This window comes from Lathamus discolor, chromosome 3 (assembly GCF_037157495.1).
Source record: "Lathamus discolor isolate bLatDis1 chromosome 3, bLatDis1.hap1, whole genome shotgun sequence".
Taxonomy (NCBI): domain Eukaryota; kingdom Metazoa; phylum Chordata; class Aves; order Psittaciformes; family Psittacidae; genus Lathamus; species Lathamus discolor.
The window spans coordinates 7585158-7609285 of record NC_088886.1 but is presented as its reverse complement, the minus strand read 5'-3'; the positions used below and the strand labels follow the sequence as shown (position 1 = coordinate 7609285).

Below are 24128 nucleotides of genomic sequence, written 5' to 3'. Positions count from 1 at the left end.
AAGAGGAAAAGGAAGTTATAAATGAAGAAGAGGAGATTAGTGAGGGTAGGTGGGAACTGCAAAAGCAAACGAGTGGTGCTGAGATAGAGAAGTGCCAGCAGCTATTTTAGATACGTGAAAATCTTTTCCATGAGCACTAATTGATACATTGGTTTGCACTCACCAGCACGATGCCTGAGTTGGTGCATTAGCAGTGTATTCACTGAGCAAGCAGTAGTGTCACAGCACAGGCTGACAGGGAAAGGCATTTGCACATGGGCAGGATCGATGCTTTTCAGCAACTGACAGCATTTGATGTGGCTCTATTAATCATGCTAGTCCTTCGGTTTGACCAGTAGCTACTTTTCATCAAGTATGCTCAGCTGAGCATTGCAGAAGTAGCCACTGTAAGGGTTCTGGAATATGATCTGGGTCGATGGTGGCAGCTCTCTGTGTATCTGTAAAATGACAGACCAGCTTCACAGGACAGTGGCAATGTACAAATGAGCTGCACCCTGCCATGGGGTGCCTGGGCTGCTGAAGCAACCTTGTAATAGGGAACTTGAGAACTCAGTTTATGCAACACCTTGTGGGTACAGACCAAAATAAATCCATTAAGGTGCCCACACGTTTGAATAGCAGGGAAAGCCCTGAGCTTATTTGTTAGCTGGAGTATAGAAGGAGCCTTTTGCTTAAAGACCTGCTGGTAGCTGTATTTAAAGCTGGAGGTCCCAAGGTCATGTAAAGGAGGTAATGCTTAGTGGTGGCTGTGCCCAGGTGGTCTGTTTGGAGGGGTGCAAAGTAGCACGGCCACATCTCCAGAGCAGGGCAGGAGCAGCTGTATTATTGTCATGCTGGTGCTGGTTTTGTGGAGAGGTGCTGTCATTTGAGACTTTCACAGGGGTCTGATGTAAGGGCAGATCTGAAAGGACTCATCAGTTATCCTTTTCTTTGCTGGCCAAAACAGTACATCCTGTGTTTATTTTTCTTGCATTTTTAAATGCTTATGTATGGTCTTTAGGCTGTTTTGCAGCATAAAAATAGAGAAGGCTTAGCTTGAATACCATACTTGTATTACTGAGGGTGTCAGAGTTGCACTTTTGCGACTCATGTTTTTATGTACTTAAAACCTAGTGTGTGTGTGCCTGTGTGTGTCTTGTGTAAAAGGGAGAAACCCTTCAATTACTGTCCAGTTGATGTGCATGTTGGAGCCTGCCTTAAGTTCAAATGCAAACACTCCATTACAGAATCATAGAATAGTTAGGGTTGGAAAGGACCTTAAGATCATCCAGTTCCAACCCCCTGTCATGGGCAGGGACACCTCACACTAAACCATCCCACACAAGGCTCTGTGCAACCTGGCCTTGAACACTGCCAGGGATGGAGCATTCACAACCTCCCTGGGCAACCTATTCCAGAGCCTCGCCACCCTTACAGTAAAGGATTTCTTCCTTATATCCAATCTAAACTTCCCCTGTTTAAGTTTTAACCCATTACCCCTTGTCCTGTCACTACAGTCCCTGATGAATAGTCCCTCCCCAGCATCCCCATAGGCCCCTTCAGGTACTGGAAGGCTGCTATGAGGTCTCCACGCAGCCTTCCCTTCTCCAGGCTGAACAGCCCCACTTCCTCAGCCTGTCTTCATACGGGAGGTGCTCCAGTCCCCTGATCATCCTCATGGCCTCCTCTGGACTTGTTCCAGCAGTTCCATGTCCTTTTTATGTTGAGGACACCAGAACTGCACACAATGCTCCAGGTGAGGTCTCACAAGAGCAGAGTAGAGGGGCAGGATCACCTCCTTTGACCTGCTGGTCATGCTCCTTTGGATGCAGCCCAGGATACGGTTGCTTTCTGGGCTGCGAGCGCACACTGAAGCTGGCTCATGTTCATTTTCTCATCGACCAGCACCCCCAAGTCCTCCTCCATAGGGCCGCTCTGAATCTCTTCTCTGCCCAGTCTGTAGCTGTGCCTGGGATTGCTCCGACCCAGGTGTAGGACCTTGCACTTGGCATGGTTGAACTTCATAAGGTGGTGAATTATGTGATGGTGGAGGTGGAGAAGGAGCAGAAAGTTCTACTTACCAATCTCTGTCTGCAGTTGGGAAAGCCTGGGATTGCTGCAGAAGCCCAGGAGGTCTGCATGAGTGTCTCAGACCCATGTGGTTCCTCATGCATGGTGTGATCAGTCACACCACGAGCTCTGAAATTGCTTGTGTTCTTCTGTGAGAGCAAATCAGCACTGTTAATATTCACATCTTCCTATGGAGAATTGTGATCAGCTGTTCTGTACATTATTTGCATGCTGTTGTCATTTGATAAAAGGGATCACACCATGGTTCTTTGCTTCAGTGTTAAATGCTGTGTTAGATGCTATAATAATCTAATCAACATTCAGAGTCATTCAGCCCTTCCAGAGTAAACATTTTTGGAAATTGAAAGCATCAAAGAGTAAAAATGGGAGTAAAAATCAGTGATGTTTCTCCCCTGTGTCTCTCTCAGTTGTGTTTTACATTAAGTATACTAATGAAATAAACACCCTTTTGTGTAATTCTTAAAATGACCCAGATTTTCAGTGTGTGTCTGAGCAGGCACCCCAGCAGTTTGCTTAAGCAGAGGAACAACCAGTGGGCATAAATTGTTTGATCAGGTTCACAGCTCTGCATTAATCACAGCTGGATCTAAAAGTTCAGTCAACAGCAGCTTCTGCAGTGGAAACCCCTTGAATATCTGCCAGACACTGAAAACAGGCTTTCTTTGGTGCTTTTGTAGTGCTAGGGGGAGGTTGCAGGTACCACTTCCTTGGCAGCAGTACTGGCCTGAGCCATCCTTCCTTTCCCTGGCTATCCCTGGGATGCATCATCCCTTCTGTTACACTGCATTTACCCCTTAAAACAGGCAGATCACTGGTCTCCCTCCCTGTTGTCCTGGGAGAGGTGGTGAGTTGGTGGCTGTATGTACTGTCCTGGTAACACTTGCAGGCATGGCTCTCTCAGTCAGGTGCGGAAATGAAGGTATGTGCATGTATTCCCACAAAACGTACCTTCCTACTGGCGATAGTCACTGAGTACATGTGTCACCAATGGTGGATCAACCAGAAATGCCATGGCTTTGGTGGCTTTAGTCTGCAGCAGTTATTGCATAACGTTTTACACACTTTTGCATAGGATGTAACCTGAGCCCCTTCGTGCAGCAAGTTTCTTGTGTGCTAAATAGACATTAATGGTTCAGGAAACAAAGTGAGTTTAATATGTACTTTTTCCCCTTCTGGAAAACTCTGCATTCTTGATATAGCTCTTAATCTAATGAAGTAATGAGCATTTTTTCTTCATAGGTAACATTGTTGGCAACCTGGGACACTCCTTTTTCAGCCAGAGCTTCCTTGGAAGCAAAGAACATGGAGGGTTCTTGTACGTGGCAGCTACATATCAGTCCCTGCAAGACCTGGTGCTCCCAACCCCACCGTACTTGTTTGGCATCCTCATTCAGAAATGGGAGACTCCCTGGGCTAAAGTGTTCCCCATTCGGCTGATGTTGAGACTTGGAGCTGAATACAGACGTAAGTAACATGCATTCTTTCAGCTGCAATTATTTCTGCAGGAGAACGTATTCTGGTGTAAAGCGCACACCCAGCCCTAGATTGTTACCTGTCAAAGACACACAAGCTTAAAGAGGCAAGTATCAATTGTGTTTGATGCCCACATTGCATCCAGCTAATAGCACAGCAGTACTGAGGTGGCGATAGGACTTGCAGTCTATTTACAACTGTACTGGCTGATCAGGGAGATTTCTGTGGAGACAAATCTAGGTCTGAGCAGCTGTTTGTAGTTCAGTGAGTGACCTGAAAGACAGTTATGTGCAGAACAATCTGATTTAGCTGGTGCAGTTAGGACAAGAGAGATGTTCTTTCAATGCTGAAATGGAAGCGTTTGCTTTTAGGTGTTTAGAATCACCCTCATTTTCCAGAGGGTAACAATATGTGTGCAGGGGCAACTGACCTGGCAGTTTGCTGCAAAGGGGAAGGTGTTTCAGCTGGACAAAATCGTAGCAGTTAGCATGAAAATAGCATAAAATTAGATCAGCATAAAGTCAGATCTTTTTCAAAAGACATTTTTCATTGCTGGAGCAAATAGGTTACTGGATATCTGTCCACCCTGGTGGGCTCATCTGTAGTTTTAATTGGAGCATCTTATAGATCTGAATTACTATGAAAATGGTATGTGCATTACTCTCCAAAACCTTTTCATGACTTATTAACAAAATAAGTTTTAGAATATGCTTTCTAGGGATTGGCAAATTTAACTTGAGATGTTTAGGGAATGTTGGGATTTATTTATAAAATATCTGTCATTGGAGAGGAAAAGGGAAATCTTCAAAATTTGCCTTCTGAGGATGAGAGCTGTAGGCTAAACTTGTCAGAAGAAGCAGTGTTAAAGGTGTGTATGTTTTTTGTGTATCCATGAGGTTTTTAAGCAGTGTATTTATTCCCATCAGCATTTAGAAAAGCAAACAAAGATGCTCATATTTTGGATGTGACATGTGTTTTTTAGCGCAGAAACAAATGATACTCACAAACAGAAGTACCTGCTTGGAGTACGTTGGGTAGCAACGAAACCAATCCTATAGCTGTGATTTGGATTTAGGGATATTCACTTGTGCTGTGACAGTTGCGACTGCAGGTCACTTGCTGAGTCCCCTCTGGGAAGGGGCTGCGTTTGTATCCCAAGTGTTCTTGGATACATCCTCTTTTCTGGTGGAATGGCAGACTTCAGCCATTTGCTCAGCACTGCTGGCTGTGCAGGTCAGATGCAGGAGTCACTGCGGGCTGCTGCATGTCCAGCAAATGTCTGCTGAGCATCAGCACATCAATCACACAGCTCAGTCTTGGGGTATTTTATGCATCTGGGACGTGGCTGAGCTGCTGTAAGCAGCCAGGGTGGCAGGCATGGGGCGTTCAGCACTTCTCGGTGCCTCAGGACACTGCGCATGAGTTGGTCAGCTGTATGGTGTGTATGTGGGAGCTGTGATGCTGTCCAGATATCGCATCAGTGAGCAGAAGCTGGAGCTTATTTCCCTCAGGAAACCCTGATGATGGTACTCAAACCTGCTGAACCCCTTCTGGCTGCACTGGGAACTGTGAAGATGTGTGGCATTTTGGGAAATCAGGCTGTGTTTGCCTGAGGGTAGTTTAGGAACCTTCCTTCAAACATCTGTTTAGAAAACCTTGGCATTACGTATTACTGTGTGAGTCATGGTTCAAGCATTAGTTATGGCTTCTGCTGCAACATAAGGTCATGCAGCCAGATCCATACACTACACTTCGAATTGCATCATAGATGTTTTACAAGGATGGCTAAGTCAGCCAAGGAATGTGGATGGCTTGCATTGCTGACGTACCATAAATGTCCTTTTAATTGCTTTTGACATAATCCTGTAGAGAATTTGCCATATTCTTATGAAAGCATGAACACAGAAAATGAAAGAATCTGTATTATCACTTGAATGTCACACGCATCAGCCACAGAAGCTAAAAGCTTATGGTGCTGTAGTGGAGAGTGGCAGGATGGTCATAAGAAAGGAAGAAGCTATTTCCAAGAAGTGAGCTGAGAAAAGCATTTAGAAAGGTCATCTCCGCAGTCAGTGTCCAGGTCACTAGGTTCAGTCTTGCAGCATGGCACTTGTAAGCATCCCACATAATTCTTACTGTTTCTAGGGTGGTGGGTAAGGAGCCATGGCACACACGTAAGGAGCATTAGAAAGTTAAACCCTTCTTCCCTTTTGCTTTTTAAACTGGCGTTCTTCCAGGCTGTTCTTTTGCTGCTGCTTACCATATTGAACTAGAGAGATTGTATGTGAGTCTGGTTTTGCAGAATCACAGCGTGTTAATTTCAAGCTGACCTTTTTCTGTTTTCTTTTATCCTAGTTTATCCATGTCCGCTTTTCAGTGTCAGATTTCGCAAGCCTTTGTTTGGAGAGACTGGACACACCATTATGAACCTTCTTGCAGTAAGTGCTGAGACTCAGTTCGTGTGTTCCATCAGTGTGAATGGATCAGCGTGGGGAGAACTGTACTCCTGTTGCGTGCAGTAGTAGGCAGGTGTAGGAGGTGAGAAGAGGAAAATAGTGGGCATTTGGGTGAATTTGCCTGATGTTGGATGTTAGCTTTCAACAACATGGTGAATTGTAACAAGGTACCCAAATCAACATCCAAAACCCCACCACCTGAGGTGTTTGGATCTGGAAACAAGTCCACTAATTCTCACTTGAATTCACTTGAATTCTCTCCTCAGAAGTGCTAGGTCATCAAAGCGTGCAGTCACAGCTCTCTGATTATACAGCACTTCAAATGAAGGAGAATTATTAGCTCTTCCTAATTTGCTAATGTTTCCAATATAGAAAATTCTCTTTGATGTGTGACTTAATCTCACTGCTAGAAAGGCTAATATCCAGTAATGTAACAGCATACAGAGAGCAAATTTTCTTACCTATGGTGATGACATTCAAGACTGGAGAATATTAATTTTGATGTAAGAAAATCACTGAAATGACTTGAACAGTCATGGTGATGCTTTTTCATTTGTGTTATTCTATTATATAGGTTACAAGCTGTGATATCTGCATCCCTCCCTGCCTGTCAATCCCTGATTACAATTGTTTTAATGGGCTAAGTGGTAGTCACCAGGATAGTTATGAAATTACAGTGTTAATGATGATGATCATGCCTAACTTTTAAAAACATGTTTTCATTACCAGGACTTCAGAAATTACCAATACACGCTGCCTGTTGTCCAAGGTTTAGTGGTTGATATGGAAGTCAGAAAAACCAGCATCAAAATTCCCAGCAACAGATATAATGAGGTAATGCTTATAAGAAATACATTTGCGTGCAGCTTCTTTGTGGTTGGAGGACTTGGGATCTAAAGGCATTTTATTTTATTCACTACCACTAGGGAAAACTGCCTCAAATGAGAAATGCAGGATGCACACCTCTTTGGAAAGTGGGGGAGGTTGGCTTCTCCATCAAATGCCATTCAGTTTAGTATTAATTAAACTCTTGGACTCCTATTTCTTCAGGTTTTTACCTGTTGACATATGAAGTGTAATCCTGGTTTGATTTGAGCAAATAAGCAGATGAACTTGAGGTAAACTAGGAGGAAAAAGTGCATTAGCTTTCCTCACCTGTGTTGTGTGTGCATACTCGAAGCATTTATAAGTGCTTGGTTTATTTTATGTAAAACTTCTCCCGACATCTAAATTTTATCCTTGATTGCTGGTGTGCCAAAATCAGTTGGAGTCTTCAGGATGTGTGGTGCTGGTGAGAACTAAGTGAGAAGGGATTTGAACAACAGTGAAAGAGAACACTGGAGAAAGTGATTGATTTCATGTTCTGTCTAAAGAGGAGAGGATAACTTGGTATTCTGAAACCAGTCAGCAGTCGGGGTGAGAGCAAATCACCTGGGCAAACTGGTATTTGTAAGGTTTTGTAGTGTCAGAGCAGAATGCAGTTTTATCTCAAGAGAGTTTCTCTGCAAGAAGCATTTGAGTAAAATAACAGTGAGGACAAAGAAATAAATTGAAATAAAGGAAGAAGTGTTCTTATGTGAGGTTTGTAAAATATGAAACTGGTGAAGCAGGAAGATAAAGGGTCTGTTAAAAGGTATACTAATTCTTGATGCAGCTGTGAGGTAATGGAAGAGGTCAGTGAAGTCTGCATGAATTACATAGGGATTGGCACAGTGAAGCTCAGTGGGCATTACAGAATCACAGAATCACAGAATCCCAAGGGTTGGAAGGGACCTAAAAAGATCATCTAGTCCAACCCCCCTGCAAGAGCAGGGTAACCTACAGTACATCACACAGGAACTTGTCCAGGCGGGCCTTGAATATCTCCAGTGTAGGAGACTCCACAACCCCCCTGGGCAACCTGTTCCAGTGCTCTGTCACTCTTACAGTAAAGAAGTTCTTCCTGATGTTAACGTGGAACTTCCTATGCTCCAGTTTACACCCATTGCCCCTTGTCCTATCACTGGATATCACTGAAAAAAGCCTAGCTCCATCATCCTGACACCTACCCTTTACATATTTGTAAACATTGATGAGGTCACCCCTCAGTCTCCTCTTCTCCAAGCTAAAGGGACCCAGCTCCCTCAGCCTCTCCTCATAAGGGAGATGTTCCACTCCCTTAATCATCTTTGTGGCTCTGCGCTGGACTCCTTCAAGCAATTCCCTGTCCTTCTTGAACAGAGGGGCCCAGAACTGGACGCAATATTCCAGATGCAGCCTCACAAAGGCTGAGTAGAGGGGGAGGAGAACCTCTCTTGACCTACTAACCACTCCCTTTCTAATGCACCCTAAGATGCCATTTGCCTTCTTGGCCGCAAGAGCACATTGCTGGCTCATGGTCATCCTCCTATCCACCAGGACCCCCAGGTCCCTTTCCCCTTCGCTACTTTCCAGCAGGTCAACCCCCAACCTGTACTGGTGCATTATGCTGGTGAGCGTGTCAGCTTTGGTCCTGTGTTAGACACTACACTAAGCTGGGCTGTGACGATGCTGCTGTGTCAGGCAGCTGTGCGAAATCTCTGCACCATGCTTGGATTCTCCTTCCAGAGTGAAGCAAGGATTCCACTTTTTAAATGAAATAAGTGTTATTTATCCCTAGAATCACAGAATGGTTCAGGTTGGAAGGGACCTTAAGGCTTATCCTGTTCCAACCCCCTGTCACAGGCAGGGACACCTTCCACTAGAGCAGGGTGCTCCAAGCCCCTGTGTCCAACCTGGCCTTGAGCACTGCCAGGGATGGGGCAGCCACAGCTTCTCTGGGCAACCTGTGCCAGCGCCTCAGCACCCTCACAGGGAAGAATTTCTTCCTAATACCTTATCTAAATCTCCCCTCTGGCAGGTTAAAGCCATTCCCCTTGTCCTGTCCCTACAGGCCCTTGTCAAAAGCCCCTCTCCAGGTTTCTTGTCGCCTCTTTAGGCACTGGAGCTGCTCTCAGGTCTCCCCAGAACCTTCTCTTCTCCAAGGCTGCCCAAGCCCAGCTCTCTGTCTGTCTCCATAGCAGAGGTGCTTTTCGGAGCATCATCATGGCCTCCTCTGGACTTGCTTCAAAAGGTCCATGTCCCTCTTGTGTTGGGGGCCCCAGAGCTGAATGCAGTACTGCAGGTACTTGCAGTCAAGATGGAAAATTGAATTACTAGAATTTTTTTCATCTGAATGTAGTTTGAATTAGGATGAATTAAACCACAAGACCTTTTCCCCATGTAAAGCAGTATTTAATTAGAAGCGTGTCACTCAAGCTATCTAGAAAGTGAAAAACTCACTTTGAATTCTCCACATCTAATCAGTGCATGAGATTTAGTCTGCAATTAACAAACACTAATATGTAGTTTTTCTCTGAAAGACATATTTTTGTCTTCAAATCATTTAAATTTTCTGCAGCTTACAGTGATAGTTAGCTGCCTGTTTAGTCCCTCAGCAAAGGTGACTATAATTTTTTTAATCAGTTGCCTTGTCCCAAAGCACAGTTGCCATTGCACCATAGAATGGTTTGGGTTGCAAGAGACCTTAACACTCATCTAGTTCCACTCCCCTGCCATGTCCACTTGTTTTCTGTTATACTAAAGACAACTACGAGGCCCCATAAAGCTGCTGCTGAGCTCTGGTCCTGTTTCTGGAGCACAACATGATGAACTAGATAATGAAATACACTGTTGTCTGATGCGAAATCTTAATTAAGTTTCCTCCCCAAACATTACACCTGTGCACATTTGTCAATAGTGAGCATCAGCTAATGTTCCTGACACTATAATTAAGGCTTTATGTTAGACTGAGAGAGATAAATGCATTGTGTGCAGCATGCATGCTTATCAGCTGCAGAGGATGGGAGTGCTGTTAAGAGATGTCAAATAACTCGGCGTTTTCTTTCTCATAAGGGTTTAAGCAAACATGATTTTTCGGGTTTGAAGCAAATTGCGTGGATAGGTGACTCCCTCAGTTTTAGTTTGGATAAAAAACTCAGTCTGAGCTTCCATGAAGAGGAAGAGAGGAGAAAAGGAAAGAAACTGTAACTTAACAGGAACATGTGTCAAGGCATGTAACTGGGTGTGTTAGATGATAATCAGCAAGACTGAAGTGCAGATGCATCACAAATGTTTTGGAGGCCTCCTTTGCACAGAATTAACTTTATTCTGGATGTTTGTGGTTCAGATCTCTTTAAAAAGTCTTCAGATTGGCAACTTTGATCTCAATTTCTGCAGTTCACACAGGTGAAGCACAGGGATGCTAAAGCTTTGGTGGCTGGTCGAGGCACAACCAGGATTAAATGTTACAACTCTGAGTGCCAGTCTGGCACTGAACTGGGGAGGCAACATGATTTATGTTATAGCAACTGTAGTTGTGTAAAAAAGCCAGGTTTTGCCTCTGTTTTTCTAATGTGTTTTTCTGTGAATTTATTGTTCTAAACCAGCTAGTGATAATAGCTTTTGCAGCCTGTATAGCTCAGCTAGCCCTTATACCATTTATCTTAATTACATAAAAGGTACTTTAAAGCATCTAAACAGGACAAGACCTGAACCCTCTTTTCAAAAGCAGCTTATGGTTCTGAGTGCTAAATTCTGACATGAGAATAGGAGCACTGGTGACAAGCTTGCTCTCAGTGCTCTGTGCAATTGAACTGTTCCAAGAATCCCCTATTTATGGTAGCGCTTGACAAGCAGGGTAGAAATGATAAACCTTTTTGTTTGCAGATGATGAAAGCCATGAACAAATCCAACGAGCATGTCCTAGCAGGGGGAGCGTGCTTCAATGAGAAAGCAGACTCACATCTGGTGTGTGTTCAGAACGACGACGGGAATTATCAGACCCAGGCCATCAGCATCCATAACCAGCCGAGGAAGGGTGAGAATGGGGGCTCACGAGGAGGCTGGACCCTCTTTGCCCTTTGTGTTTCCTGTCAGAACTGGGCTTGTCTGTGTGTAACTGAGTTTGTCAGACACTGAGAAAATAATTCTGACTGCTGGGCAGCTTTGGGAGTTAGACAAGTGCAATGCAAAGAACAGTAACATGTTGCTCTGTCTGCCCTTTACCCCTTTGGTGTTTTATTCCTCTCACAGAATCCATGATCTCGGATGTCAGGGGGCACACTGTGCAGTTTGCATCCTGTGTACAGTCCACATCACTCCTCTCTAGGCCAACAGCGCTGTTCTGAATTTGTCCAAGAGGTGCTCTAGCAACTGCGTAGATCAAGCAGACATAGAATAAAGCACACAACAGCTTCCTCCCTTGCAAATATAGTAACACTGCTTGCACAATACAGCCCAGGACTTGTGCTGCTCCAGAGGTCACAGTGCTCTAACTGGCTTAGGCAACATCTCTAGATTATTAATGAGAGGTGTCATTAGCACAATTGGAGACTACAGGTGAGGCTGTGGCTGCCTGTGCTCATCCTATACTATGAGAAAGGAGAAAGCTTAGGTTTAGTCTGAGAGAAAGGTAAAGAGGAATAACCAACCACAGCAGCATTTTAATAACGCAGCTTAAAGAAACATTTGTTCCTTCAATCAGACCATCTAATTTCCAGGCTTTATTTTTGTTAGAGGCTGAAAGGCTGCAGCAGCACTGTGCTGGGAATGTAAATACTGTGGGTTTGGGGAAAACTTCTGACAAAGATGCTTGAACTATCTCTAAATGAGAACAAGGAAGACAGAGGCCAGCTTTTATGTTTTGCAAGTATCCCCAGTCACTCCAGTGAGTATATTGGGACTGATGGGCTTACCTGACTTTTACATGAGGGACAAGAAGAGGGATTTCCATCAGGAATTTCATGATGTTCAGTGGTCATTTAAGAGCATTTTACTTTTAAACCAGGTGGCTTTGAGTTGTGGCCTTGCTAGCTGTTTGGGAACATTTAGAAGGTAATTATGTACTTGGTTACCATAATTAATAGTCCTGAATCTTAAAGGTGTGTATGGGGAGAGTGATGAAATACGAGCATTCATTAGGGTTGACAAAAACTCTTTTCCAGTTTGGAAAATAACTCGGTGATTTGGCCTTCCATACATCAGCCTGTGAGGTGCATTAAAGTCACCATAATTCTAAGCAGTGTTTGATTAATCACCCTTGGATGCTAGGGTTGCATTACCTGATGCTCATGTAAGCCATTGTTTAGACAAAAGCATCACTAAGTCACTCCTGTTGTTGTTGTTGCAGTGACCGGTGCCAGCTTCTTTGTGTTCAGTGGAGCTTTAAAATCCTCTTCGGGCTACCTTGCCAAATCCAGTATAGTAGAAGGTAAGAACTGAACTGCTTGCTTAAAGCACACTGCTTTCTTAATACAGCTCAGCTCTGTGGTTAAGCAGGGCTCTGCTGTTACACCTTGGGCATTTAAATCATGTTGCTGCTTCAGCTTTAACCTATTTCTTAGCAAAAAAACCCAAAAGCCCCTGTTTCCTTTAATGAGGAGGAACTTGTCCAGATGCTGTAGAACAGGGACACAAGAATATGAGGGTAAGATACGAAATAACCTCACTTGTGAGCCTCTGGCCAGTTTACTGGTTTGGGTTGAATGAGGACATTGTGAAGCTAAGAACTATGGAATGCGTATTCCACAGACCAGGAGAGGAAGCCCTGCTGGACCTCACTCTATTCCCACATCGCTCTGCTTTACACACAATTAGGGATGTGCATTGTTTATATGCTTGTATGCGGGCAGATGAGAACAGAACAAGTTGAGATTGTTGAGCTGTGGTTTGTTCCTCTTTCACCAATTGCCGTATCACAACGACAAACCCCGACTGCACACACTGCATTGCAAACTGTTACTGCTCATTAGCTGAGGCAGAACTCTGTAGTCTAACCTCACTGCAGATGTGACAGTGCAGGCAGGAGTGTTTTAAGTGTTCTCCTTACAGTGCGAGTGAGGTATGCGAGAAGCCCACGCATGCAGTCAGCACAGCTCCACTGATGAGCAGGAGCTCCTTCAGCTGCACCAGCTTGTGAGCTGGCAGCTGAATGAGCGTGCAGTCCATGGGTGAGTGGTCACCCTCTTGCTGTAAGTCACTATCTGTAGGTCATTGCACCACTTTCTGTGTCTAAATTGGTGGTTTAGTGTAAGCACTGTAAGTGGTTTAATGGTAGTTTAACCTCTGTTAGACAGAGGTACAGGTGGATTCAGGCAAGGAGGCTGTACACCAGGGAAGCGTTCCATTCTCAAGGTATTTCTATGGTAATTTACTGACCCAATCCAAACCTGTATCATTTGCCACTGTCTGGCTAGCACTGACCTCTCCCAAGCTCTTGTCACACAGGAGTGGTGCTTCCAGTGCCAGCAGAGGTGATAGCAGGAGGGGTGGAGGGACATGAGGTTCCCGAGGGCTCTACCCTAGAGTGGGTGTCATGTTCTGAGGCAAACTAACTAATGTGGCTGTTGTTATAGCTGACTTCCCCTGATAGATGGACTTCCCTCATCCTTGGGTGACCCTAGTCAGCACTCATCAGTGCTGTGTTTTAGGAATCTGAGAGTTCAGAAATGGTCTTACGTAGCACTGCTGCTTATGACTCCTATACTAGATGTTTTAACCTTTCTGTTGGACAAAGAGGAAGGATGTTTGTTTCTTTTTCTGCATAGGCTCTGTTCAGTGTGGCTTGTCTTGGCTTATGAGGATTTCTTGGTTCCCTAGATGGAGTAATGGTCCAGATAACCGCTGAGAACATGGACTCCTTGAGGCAGGCCTTGAGAGAGATGAAAGACTTCACCATTACATGTGGCAAAGTAGATGCTGAAGATCCTCAGGAACACGTTCATATTCAGTGGGTAGAAGATGATAAAAACTTCAGTAAGGGGTAAGCAGAGGAGCAACCACTTGACATTGAATGGTGACTGCCTGTGTTTGTGAAAACTTTTAATTGCTCTTATAAGGTGCACGAATCTTCAAATCAATCGGAATTACAAGTCTGTGCCTCTGTTTTAAGTGATAAGATGCAATTAAATGTAATGAAAATGGAATTGAGGTACCAGAGCTTTGGGGCATCAATCTAGAAAGTTGTCTATGCTATGGACTTTTTGCCATTGCTAATATCCAGTTATTGGAAACCACTAATCTGTCTCCAGCAGTCAGTGCTGAACCTTGCGTATTGTGGTCACTTTGCTCTCCTGGTGCTTAGCTTGCAGTAAGTAATGCTGGAAATGGAATTGCTGAACATCAACAGTGTATCTGGACTCTTCGTAGTTAAGACAGAAAAAAAAGGTTTATGGCAGCTGAAGTTTTTATGGCAGTAAAGCGCTGTTGTGATGGGTACATTGAAGGACTCAGCATCTAGAAGGAAGAGTAGTTTCAGGCTCTTCAGGTCAGTCTTAGGCTCCGTGATCAAGTTCTGGGCTGTGTAAGTAGTGTTTCAGGTACTGCTGGCCTACACTGTTACAGATGCATAAAAGCCATGCCTTATTGCTGTGTTAGCACCTTCCGAGATCTCAGCTCTGGTACAAAGGAGGGACCTTCCTGCACCTGGTTTGTGCACATTGACCAGGGTGAGTTGCAGGGGCGGTGCTGCCTCAGCTCTGAGCCCATTCCCACAAGGCTGCTCCTGCAGAAGCTCCAGGCCCAGCACCATCCTCACAATTAGCAGTTGCAATTAAGATCATTGGTTTTGGCACTCTTAAGCCTTTGGGTTCCCTTCTAAGGGTAATTTTGGTCTGTGCCCCATTAAGCTGATGGGCTAAGCTGCTGTGTTGTAGCAGTTCCAATTGCAGAACAGTTATGAGAAGCCCTGCAGTGAGGCAGCTGAGGATTCAGGTGCAGCAGCAGAGCTGCCCTTTGATTCTGATGTAGTTCTCTTTTGCAGTGGTCTCTGTTCAGCTCATGTCTTCTGCTGAGTCTGAACTTACCCTTTTCCCTCCCTTTCAGTGTTGTGAGCCCTATTGATGGCAAATCAATGGAGTCTATAACAAGTGTGAAGATATTTCACGGCTCAGAGTACAAGGCAAATGGAAAGGTCATTCGGTGGACAGAGGTAAGTGAATCAAAACAAGCTGCATGTAAAGCAACACTTGGCCTTTTGGGATTGCAACTCCAGCCTTCTGCTGCTTTCGACCTGCTCTCCTCACTCACCATAATGAAAGCAGTATATTCAAACCTGTAGTAACTTTCCTCCCTGCAAGGAAACATTCAGTGTGGTATCGTGCAGAATAAAATACCCTATGGCTGGTACATGCTCAGGCCTGGCCACCTCCTTGCATATGGTTTGAGAACAGGGGGAGTGGGACCAGCAAAATACTGTTTTACCCCAGGTGACAACTGGGTTTTACCTGCATTTGTATTAAACCCAACCTTTTAAATGGAGATGAAATAACTGTTTTTATCAAGTGGTTCTTTTGAGCCACCTTCTCTAGCCTGGTGCAGGTTAAACTGGAAGTGCTGCGGCATCAATCACTTGCAGAAACTGCTTGCCTTGCTGATGGACCTGTGACTCTGCCAGCACACAAATGCTGATGTTAAAAGATTTCAAGTGTTTCTCTTAACCTGCCCGGGAGGAACCACATTCCTGCCTTGGCAGCTTGGCCCTTTGTATCCTGTTTTCCCAGGTCCATGGGGCTCAACAGAGCCAAGTTCACCGACAACAACAGTACAGATCTTCAGCTGGGGTAGCTTCTAGTAAAACTGTGACAATAACATCTGTTTAAAAGCTCGTATTGATTAAAAACGATGTGCAATAAATAGTGCATTTCCAGCGTGAGGCTTTTGCCCAGAACAGACAGGGTTTTGAGAACACAGCTGTTCAAATCTTTCCTTTTGAAGTTTGCTTTCCCCCCCCTAAGTTAGTGTCTTGTCTTCAGGGTCATTTGCTGGCCATGCCTGAACAGCTCCTCTTTAAGCCCTCATTTGTAGAAAGATTAACTGGTGTCTCAGTAACCTTATTTGCTAGAAGAGCCAAGGGTTGTGTCCTGTGTTACCTCTTTCCTGCAGGTGTTTTTCCTGGAAAATGATGAGCAACATAATGGTCTGAGTGACCCAGCTGATCACAGCAGGCTGACGGAAAACGTGGCAAAGGCTTTCTGTTTAGCTCTCTGCCCCCACCTTAAGCTGCTGAAGGAAGATGGAATGACTAAGCTGGGGCTGCGCGTTACACTCGACTCAGATCAAGTAAGTGTTGAATAGTTTTGGTTTAACTGTTCCCTTGTTCATTCCTCAGAAAGGGAATACACACTTCAACCATTCCCTGGGTTAAAAAAGTACCACACTCAGATGCCAGTGTCGTGGTGCTGACTGGTGTTTGGTGTTCTGGGCCATCTGTTAAAAAGGCAAGCTAGTGCCTATCCTGAATTAGCACCAGGCTTGATCCCTGTGTGCCAGCTGGCAGCACCTGCCAGAGATCCAGGACCAGCCCTGTTTGCTGCAGGCCTGCCACATGCTTGGAGAAGACTCTGAATTGGCCTTTGCACCAGAAATGAAACGATGGGAGTGTAGGAAATGTATTATTAGGTGAGCACAAAGCATTCCCAAGCATGGGTGGTCTTAAAAGATCACACTGCATGGGAGACAGAGGAGCAGCTGGAAGGTCCCTTAGGGAGTGCTCTGCAGCAGAAGCCACAGGCAGAGATAAGGGAGCAGAGCTCCCTGGGGAGGGAGCTGGCCTTGCCCTGGAGTGGAGGTGTTCCAGGTGTCAGCCAGCTTTTAAACACTGCCTGAGTTAATCTGATAACACATGGGGCGGTTCCTGCAGGTCTGAATGATCTGCTTTGACAAAGCAGTAGGGTACTTCTGTGTAGGTGGCCATTGGGAACCTAAAGGAGAACAAAAACAAGCGGAAAAGCTGCTTTAGTGCCTGCTAAATCCAACTTCCTGGGCAGAGGCCACAGCACCTCCCGCAGCTCATCCTCCTGCCCACCAAACTGCAGCCTGTGTCCTGTTCTCTGTAAACCCCCCCTCTCACTTTGTATTTTTTAGGTTGGTTATCAAGCTGGGAGCAATGGACAGCCACTGCCCTCTCAATACATGAACGACCTGGACAGTGCCTTAGTTCCAGTGATTCATGGAGGGGCATGTCAGTTGAGTGAGGGGCCAGTCATAATGGAGCTCATCTTTTATATTCTGGAAAACATCTCATAAAGAGGACTTCATTTTCTGTTCAGACCTGTTCCAGCAGCAGTTGTATCTGAATCATTTGCACTTTAAAACTGGAAAATTAAGCTTTTTGTTAACACTATTGGGGAATGGGTGGGGGGAGGAGGGAGGGACAGTTGTTCCATAACTCTAAATCTTCTATGCATTGTCAACAACCAGAGGATCAGGGCAGCTTCTATACTACAACATGGCTATGCTATCCTTGCAGCTAATACACTTCTGTTACTGTTTAGAGAAATGCTCATGTTTAAAGACTTACAGTCATGTACTCTAAATGCTCAAACGGGTGCGAAGATCACTGGGGCATAAATAAAAAGTGAAACTCCACTCTTGTCCTGGTTGTAGATGGACATGTGAGAACCACCGCCCACGACCACCGTTCTGACCTCGTCCTCCTGGCGCTGGTGGTTGTGCTGTAGACGTTCAGAAGTCATGTTTACATTCTTTTGACCAGATTATTGGTTGAAAGACATTTGGAGTGGCCCTGGAGAGACAGGGGCAGGTTACCCAGCCATAACTACATTGGTCTGTGCCTCCAAAGGAGCAGAAGGGCAGGTGGGATTACGTAAACTGCAGTTCTGTGTGCGTGATAGGCTAGTTTCCTTTTTTCCCCTCTATTTACTGTAAACCCCTGTCACCTCTGCACATTCCTGTGATGGCTCCCAGAACAACTCTGCTATTCTGTACTTTGTTTACAAATCTGTTACAAAGCAGAGGAAATAATTAGCCCTAAAGCGTGGTTCTGTCTCACCGCTCTTCCCCAGTAGGTCCTGCTTTTGAAGAGAAGTAACGCCCAGGGCAGCTTTGAGTCTCCTCCTCGCTGTACGCTGTAGTGTAACGCTTGTGTCATGTAATACGAGGCAGCCTGTACTTCATCTTAGCAGCCCCACGTAAAAGCTTACCCATGCTAAAAGTGTAGAGTTGCTCTTTCCTGCATGACAAAAAGGCTTTGTGGGCAGCTCCTAACACTTGGGCCAGGCCCAGTGCTCCTGGTCTCACCCAAGAGGGGTTTTAGTAGGGAAAAAAGCTGCAACTGAGACTCAAGAGACAGGAACTGCTTCCACCTTCTCAGTGGGAAGCTGCTCACCTGTGGCAAGAGCCGAATGCAGGATTAGGGGTTTGGTTTGTTTAACCATAGCCATGCGGAGCTGCTGGTCTGGGTCCCTCGCAGAAGGGGATGAAGGTTTCTTCTCCTGTCTGTACAGAAAGTTAATCTAGGAAGAGAGGTGCTCACTTCTGGTGAACCTTGCACCGTCCCTACTCACAGTCAGTTCTGGTGGCTGCAGCAGGGGTTACTTTGGGTTTGCTGTAAATGGGTAACACGGGTGCCCATTCATACCCAAAGGGAAGTGCGAGGCTGATCTTTAACAAATACACAGTATTAGCTGGGAAAAGGAAAAGGTAACTACACATAGCAATGTGTTCTGCATAGAGCACAGTGTATGTACAAAATGTACTTGTGAATGAATAGCTACTGCTTTTGAAACAAAGTCTGACAAACCCAAGATGGCAAATGATGGCTGTCCCCAGCCAGCACTGGGAGAGAAGGTGGCCTGAGAACTGGGGTCCAGCACCAGAAACAAAAGCTGGGCAGTAAGAGGTAGCACACTGCTACTGTTAATACACTTAGAAGGGTAAGTGTGGCATCAGAGCAAGACCTTACCTCTGTGCTGGGGAGGAGGTGGCTGGCTTGGGGCAGCTCACTCCATGGGTCATGCTGGACAAAACCCAGACTCTCACACAATCCCTGTTCTCCCGATGGATTTGTGCAGTGGAGCAGGACTGAGGTTACTTCCTGATTCCCCTCTGCACACTGGTTTGGGACACACTTCACTGTGTAGGCAAGATTTGGTTCCTGGAAGAGCACTCCATAAACTAAAATTGCCCATCTTCCTTCCAGAGCCTGCTCTCCAGCTTTGCCACAGCAGCGGCTTTCCAGTTCCTTGAGTTGCATTGTTACATTTAATCATGCAGTAAAAGAGGTGAAAAATCATTTCTCTTCTCTTCCTTTGCCCCAGAAGTCTTTTAGGTTTGGATTATGTTTGTGCAAAACACTTATCAACTGGTGACTGACATGTTTGCTTCAACCATAGCCTTTGAAATGACCTTAATTACCATGTTGTTAAGAAATGAGTACTTGTTTTAGAGAAAAAAGAACTGTACTTTTAAAATTCAGTTAGTTAACACTGCAAAAAACGGCATATTATATTTTTATTTTCAACATGTAGTTTTGTATATTAAATTTATTGAAATTAAAAACTAAACACTGTATTGTCTTCATCTGCTCAGGAAGACAGAGGCAGCGCTGCCTGACTCTTACCCGCCTGGACCCTGCTTGTCTATGCCCTGCCCTGCCCTGCCTAAAGAGCTGGTGCAGGAAAGGCTCCGACCCCCCAGCGCAGGCACATCCTCTCCTCTGAGATCAGTCCTTTCTCTGAGCTCACGGAGGTTTAAAACCACAAACGTATTTGGTACCATTTTGTTGTATGCTGCTGATCAGAAGCATTCCTGAAAATAGTCTTAATCCCGTTTCCTACATAACAGAGTGGCTATTTTCCCCAGCACCTGGAAGAACTGTAGAAGCCTATTTCTGTACAAATACAAGGAACGTTTGGGAAGCAGCGCAGTCAGAGCCTACTTGGTTTTCTCTTCCCCTCCTTTTTACATTTAAAAAGAAAAAGGATGAAGGCACAGTACCAGGGCTGCACTGACCATGCAGGGCAGACAGCTGGGAGCCAGACCAAGAATGTACATCTACAAACACCTGCTGCTCTGGAGCCTGCCATTCCTTCCTCCTCAAGAGCAGCAGCCCACTGAGCTCGTGCTGCAATGGCACACACAGAGGGACCCACTGCCTGAGTTCCCTCTCTAGAAATGAAAAGAGAGAGATCAGAGAGGCCTCGGTAAGGAAACAGAAGAAGCAGTAGCAGACTGCTGGCTGTACCACAACACTGGAAAACATGAATTCTGGTAAAGGTCTTACCTGTGACTTGACCAAAAAGTTCTTGCGCTGCCTCAGGGAATTCTGAAGGGGCTAAACTTTTCCCACACCACTGTGCATAGTTAGTGTAACATTCATCCTGGGGCTACATTAGTAGCCCCACGTTAAGGCAATTCTATTTTGTGTAGACTAGTGACAGTCCCCTGCAGCAGCAAACTCCCAGAGCCTTACATCTGTCCCGACGTTAGTAGTAAGCACTATGGCTGTTATCAAAATAGACATTAGGTTCAGTAGTGCATTCATTTAACATCTTTGGTGCTTGCAGCTAGCAGCATCACTCCGCAGACGTTCATCCCACATCTTTTAACTTGCCAGTGGAGCTGGGGAAAGACAAAGGAAAAACACCAGAATTACTTGATGCGGCCCTTACCAGATGTCCACAGTTCAAGGTCACATTAGATGCGAAATGCTGGCATTCATTTTCTGGATGGTCAACTACAAAAATCAATGAAGCAGTATTGTTAAACTAGTGACTGGAAATGCTTAAGTGTCCAGTTACTTGGTCTTGCAGATATGGCCATCAAATGCGTCCCGAAGCTCACAGGCAGCTCACTGACCCCCGTGGCTGCAGGGCAGAAATCCCCAGGCAAAACAGTCCCTTTGGTGCTACAAATTCGGATTCATGCACTGAAACAAGACCTCTTGGTCTGTAAATCCTAACACAACAGGGAAGCAAAGGTGTGGCAGAAAGGTGCTGTGGCCGTGAAGCTGATCACCATTCATTTAATTGCCATTTATAAATGCAAAGCTATGCTGAGCAAGAGGGGTGCACACCAGACTGCAGGTGACTGCAGTGCACTAAGGGAGAACTGAGTATCGCCAGCAAGTCAGCATCCCTCTGTGGTTTATCCACACAGGCTGTGGGAGAAGTGAGGACCGAAAGTTTCAGGGTGTCAAGTGATTGTGTCCAGCTACTCTGAATTTCTTTCAGACATCAGACACAGAAGCGGGCTGAGTTAGAGATTCCACAGGCAGGGGCGCTGCTGGTGTTTATCCTTCAGTAACTTTATGTAGGAAATGGCTTAAAAAACAAAGACATCAGAGTCTGGGGTTAATTTGCTTTGGATTTGTTTTAAAGAAGAGAGAATCTGTGATACCTAAAAAGCAGAGTCTGAGAAAGGAAGACAAGCTGCCAAACCAAGCAGTTTCTGTAGAGGCTGGCAAGAAGAGGAAGCCTCCCTCTTTCCCATCCTGCTAGTACACAGCTACTGTGGCAGCTCTTCTGTACTTGATCCGAGCACAGTGGGCAACAGGCACAGCTCTTGGGGTAACCTGTAGTCAACTGTCCAGCTTCTCCATCCCCAGGAGCCTCCAGTACCCAGGAGAAAGCCTGCCTTCAACAGCTTCCCTTTCAGATGAAGTCAAGCAGACTTCCATGGGACAAAAATTCCTACTTCTGGTAGGGGCAGAAGGGTCCCTGCTAACTGTGGAAGGTTCTTTGCTAACAACAAGGATGGACAGAAAGCATTGTCCCTCCTAGAAAGGACCCACCAATCTTGTTTTCTAAATGCCATTCTAAATAAGGGGATGTTAGAAGTGATTGTGAAATCACATCTTTGATACACAAACTGATCAGAGATTGGGTAACCTCATGTCTGAAACTGTGCCAACTCACCACGACAGATACAACGAGAAATGATCCCAAAGCCAGAGCAATGTAATTAGGTCAATGTCAACCACAGACATTATTCAAGCAGAGTTCCTCTGTACCCTGCCAGGTTCTGTCAGCCCACCGTTGGATGCAGCGTTCCTACCTCAGGCAGAACTAATGCTCAAGGACCAGCCAGTTTTCTGTAACTGTTTGAAGATCTTGACCGCTGAGGGGCTCCCTGAGTCTCACTTTCACCTCCAGTTTCCCTCCAGTGGGCTTTCTGCCATCAAAAATCTGAAAGAACCACAAAGAGCAGAGCAGTCAGCACACACACAAGTGACAGCATCAAACCAGGGTGCCTCAGGCAACCACCCACTGTATCTCGCCGTGACTAGAAGATGACAGAGATCACCTCCAGGTGACCACAATGCCAAGGACAGTGTGTCCTGGGCATGTCTGTGTTGCAGCCTAAGCAGGGGGTTATTAAGGTTCCAGTTAGTGAGCTCCTGCTGGATCTTGCAGCAGCTCTCTAGGCACTCGGGCAGTCTTCACTTGACCCCTTTATCTGTCAGCTACCAACACAGATGTCTGGGGGAATCACCTCAATTTCTGGTCCCAACAAAGAAAACTGTCCTGACGCAGGAAATTTGCAGAAGATAGTCCCCAAGCCGGGGCCTGGAGCACCCTGCTCTACTGGAAGGTGTCCCTGCCCGTGGCAGGGGCTGGAACTGGATTAGCTTTAAGGTCCCTTCCAAACCAAACCAGTCTGGGATTCTATGAATGGTAATAGCTATCACAAGCTTCAAGAGCTGACAAAAATGCAGCCTGCTGTTTATCAACCTAACTAAACAAAATTCAGCTGTGCGCAAACACATTCATGCAATGCAAATATTCATTTTCCCTTTGTATTCAAGTACTAAACCAGGAGAACTCACCCCACCCAGCAAACGTACCTCGATGATCTCTCTGACTTCACATTCTGACTCCAGCTTCTCCAGTTTCAAGTGTGCTGTTCCCACTTGCTTGTCGCTTCTGAAAAAGGACCTGTTTCAAAGAAATCATCTTTAATTCAGTGGGTAAGGTTCTGCAGAACATGAAAAAGAAAGCAGGCTCAGGTCAGCACTGTCTGCACCATCACTGCATCCAGGAGCACCAGTCAAGAAGCGCTACAGAACCCTACAGGCCAGGGTGCAAGAGGCAAAGCCTGAGTGAACCAGACTACAAGAACAAGGTACAAAGTACCCAAGGTTTAATTACTCCCTTGCAACCAAGTTAAAGATGAGGGTGGTGAATTAAAACGACCAACTAAAGGAGCACTGGGAATGGCAGCAGCTTGTGTCCCTGCACAGGGCAACAGGGAAGAGTGGCCTCACAGCCAGGACAGACAGCAACCTCCTGCAAGGGGCTGTTCAACAGAAGCTGCATCTCCCATCGAAACAAACACTTCACCGGCACGTGCTGGTTTTGGCAAACTACTTATCAGGAAAAGGTCACACGGATCATTGTTTCCTTTTGATAGACCAGTTTCAACAACTAAGAACAGTTCATTGCAGCTGTTGGTTTGATCCACCTCCACAGCGGCAGCTGGAAGCATCAGGACCCATCGCTTCAGACTTTCCAGTCTGCTGGAATTAAACACGAAGCATTTCGTGCTGCAAGGGAAACAATCAACTGTTCTCTGCTACAGTCACTGCTGCTCAACAGTTTGATCAGCAAGACATCCATCTTTACCTTAAGAGGCAGGTGGTGCAATCCTTATCCACACAAACTCCCCCAAAAGGCAACAGCTAAGACTAACACACACTAATTCCACTGGGTTTCTCTGCCTGCATCCAAGCATTTTCCCTGCTTTGGGAATAAGTCTCCAAAAGGTTTGATAAACAACAAAAATGTCCAGAGTCTGGAGGCAGTAAAGCCAACCAGCCATGCCTGTGCCTGTCATGTTTTAGACAGGAAGCCTGCCAAGGATTCAGAAGCTTCCTTTTTTATGCCACTATCTGGGAAAAAACCAGGCAAGGAACCCAACAGATATACAAAAAATAGCCCCATTAATCCACTCTTATTCCTATTATACATATTATCAAGCAAGACGTGACGTATGCAGTGAAAACTTTGAGGATTATTATATAGAGCCTCATGATCATGTCATCTGTGGCAGCAGCAGCCAGTACACAGACCTGATGTCAGTTTCCAAGGGAACCTCTGTGAACCTGACGGTCTAAACTCTGACTGGAAAAGGGGGAAGGTTGTTTCCTCACATCCACCACCTCAACGATTGCTCCACTCATATATTCTCCAAATAGCTCAGATCAATCACTGTATAAGGCCCTGCCATCCAGATTTTACCCTCACTTTCTGGCCTGTTTGTTCAGAAACAGCGTCAGGAAGGGTCCCACAGCACCTGAATCTCTACAGATTAGGAGAACAAGTCTGGTACCAT

General features: G+C 45.5%; 2 protein-coding genes across 5 annotated transcripts in view; one reads left to right on the top strand and one right to left on the bottom strand.

Annotated features, from left to right (window-relative positions):
- ZFYVE9 (zinc finger FYVE-type containing 9) overlaps positions 1-17423 on the top strand; it is a 65039-nt gene extending 47616 nt beyond the window's left edge. For both annotated transcript variants that reach the window (XM_065673340.1, XM_065673339.1), the window contains exons 11-19: positions 3310-3534; positions 5899-5981; positions 6729-6833; positions 10725-10875; positions 12187-12267; positions 13656-13818; positions 14880-14985; positions 15939-16115; positions 16920-17423. In XM_065673340.1, the coding sequence (XP_065529412.1) occupies positions 3310-3534; positions 5899-5981; positions 6729-6833; positions 10725-10875; positions 12187-12267; positions 13656-13818; positions 14880-14985; positions 15939-16115; positions 16920-17081 (1253 nt within the window). In that variant the 3' untranslated portion in view covers positions 17082-17423. The remainder of the gene's footprint in view (positions 1-3309; positions 3535-5898; positions 5982-6728; positions 6834-10724; positions 10876-12186; positions 12268-13655; positions 13819-14879; positions 14986-15938; positions 16116-16919) is intronic.
- Positions 17424-19276: 1853 nt separating this feature from the next.
- The window catches only part of CC2D1B (coiled-coil and C2 domain containing 1B), a 35271-nt gene continuing 30419 nt past the window's right edge, over positions 19277-24128 (bottom strand). For all 3 annotated transcript variants that reach the window (XM_065673341.1, XM_065673342.1, XM_065673343.1), the window contains exons 23-25: positions 22642-22732; positions 21852-21982; positions 19277-20417 (exon numbers count right to left, since the gene is read on the bottom strand). In XM_065673341.1, coding sequence (XP_065529413.1) covers positions 21863-21982; positions 22642-22732 — 211 coding nt within the window. In that variant the 3' untranslated portion in view covers positions 19277-20417; positions 21852-21862. The remainder of the gene's footprint in view (positions 20418-21851; positions 21983-22641; positions 22733-24128) is intronic.